This window comes from Tupaia chinensis, unplaced genomic scaffold (assembly GCF_000334495.1).
Source record: "Tupaia chinensis unplaced genomic scaffold, TupChi_1.0 Scaffold000292_1, whole genome shotgun sequence".
NCBI classification, from domain to species: Eukaryota; Metazoa; Chordata; class Mammalia; order Scandentia; family Tupaiidae; genus Tupaia; species Tupaia belangeri.
Window position 1 is genome coordinate 2,559,899 of NW_006159777.1, and position 2,015 is coordinate 2,561,913.

General features: G+C 61.9%; 1 protein-coding gene across 1 annotated transcript in view; it reads left to right on the forward strand.

The window, feature by feature from the left end:
• ADAMTS8 (ADAM metallopeptidase with thrombospondin type 1 motif 8) overlaps positions 1–2,015 on the forward strand; it is a 32,211-nt gene that overhangs the window by 21,803 nt on the left and 8,393 nt on the right. The window contains exon 9 of the mRNA XM_006150649.2: positions 928–1,229. Within this exon, the coding sequence (XP_006150711.1) occupies positions 928–1,229 (302 nt within the window). The remainder of the gene's footprint in view (positions 1–927; positions 1,230–2,015) is intronic.

A 2,015-nucleotide genomic window follows, 5' to 3' on the forward strand; every position in this document is an offset into this window, starting at 1 on the left:
CCTAGCCTGCCCTGCCCTGCCCTGCCCTGCCCTGCCCTGCCCTGCCCTGCCTTGCCTGAGCTCAGGGCTGTCCAGGTTCTAGGCTAACTTAGATCTGCGGGGCACAGAGCAGGTGGGTTAGTCTGAGAATGTCGGCTGAGGAGGTGAGGGAGACAGTCTGTAGTGCAGGAGGGAGGAGAACACTCCAGGCTGAGTGGTGGTCACAGCCAGCCCCGGATGGCCAGGAGACCGAGTGCGTGTTAAGACCAGGAGGGGGTGAGGAAGGCCGTGGCCAGAGCAGTCTGAATGGTCGAGTAAAGCAACGAAGCCCTGTAGTCCTGGTTCCCCAAACTCGGGGAGACGGGACATGAGGTGCCAACACAACAGGCTGCCCGAGCCCCGCGGCTCCGCTTGTGTGCCGTTTTATGAGCATGCTCAGGGCCAGCTCTACGGCCCGGTAGATTAGGCAGTAGGATCCCACAGGCAACTGCAAGCTTAGACTCCTGGGGCTTGAGAAACACGCCAAGCTCCTGTAGGTGTGTGCCCCAAATCCCGAAAGGGGGGCAAGTTGGAGCAGGAGGAAGTGTGGTGTGACCATGCTCCGTGGTCTCCCTTTCTGGCGAGCACACACACCCTCTCGCAAACACACTTACACCCACTCGTACTGTGATGTGGCTTGCCCCGACGGCTCACCGGCTTCGCCAGCTGCACATGGATTATTAGGGGTGTATAGCCTGGGTGCTCTGGACAGCAAGAGTCACCTGGAAATCTTTGCTGATTAGGTAAGCATGGCGTAGAAGCCAGAGCATTAACGGCTCCTGAGTTGAGGGCCAGAAACTGTTGCCTATGCTTTTGGCCAGCCTGGAGGAAGGCAAGTGCAGCTTAGAGGCCGTGCGTGGCTGGGGAGGGTGCCCTGGCCTGCTCCGATCCTCTGCTCGCCCTCCCCAGGGGACTGCCTCCTGGATGCGCCCTCCTCGGCCCTGCCCCTCCCCACAGACCTCCCGGGCCGCTGGGCCCTGTACGAGCTGGACCAGCAGTGCAAGCAGATCTTCGGGCCGGGCTTCCGCCACTGCCCCAACACCTCCACGCGGGACATCTGTGCCCAGCTTTGGTGTCACGGCGATGGCGCTGAGCCCCTGTGCCACACAAAGAATGGCAGCCTGCCCTGGGCAGACGGCACGCCTTGTGGACCTGGGCACCTCTGCTTCGAGGGCAGCTGTCTGCCCGAGGAGGAAGTGGAAAGGCCCAAGGTGAGGGTCGGCCACGGGGGGAAGGGCGAGGGGACGGCGATAGGGAAGGCTGGCTTCAAGAGGAGCCATGCTTGAGGGTCCAGATCAGAGACTTCAGGCAGGGCAGCAAGGTGTGCTCATGGAGGCCCCAGGATGCGAACCCAGTAACACCCCTCAACTTTTCACACACACACCGAGCGCCCCACACAGTGAGGCCCCAGCACTGTGGTTGTAGGCAGAGGGTGGCCACTGTGCTGCCCCCGGCGGGCACCCCCTCAGCCAGCCGTGGTGCTGACCGGAGGCCGTGTGTGAACCACTGGGAGGTGTGAAGACGACGAATTCCATGAGAAACAGAGAGCGGTCTGACTTGGGAAGGTTCCACCAAGACGCCACCAAGCATTCCAGGCCTACCCAGAGTGGAGCTGACTTCACAGTTGGGCAGGGGAGTGAGTGGAGGAGGGGAGAAAGGCTTAGAGCCGCCTCTGCCCAGGCAGAGAACACTTGGCCCCGGACAGAGAGAATTCGCAAGAAAAGCCAAGCCAACGCCAGGGAGGTTTCCAATGATTCACTTCTTTGCCCTGTGCTTAATACGTCCAACCTGGGAGGCCGATCACATTTCTCTTGCTGCCAGTCGTGGAGCCATCGCTATGAAAAGGCAGCCGCTGGGCTTCCCAGCCTGGTCCCAGCCCAGCGCTGAAAGCCAGGCCAGCCCTCTCCAGGGGGTGGAGTTCGTGAGCCTGCTCAGTCCTGTCCTAGGCTGAGCCAGTGCGGAGTCCCCGCTGAGCCGCAGGACTGCGGTTCCTCCCG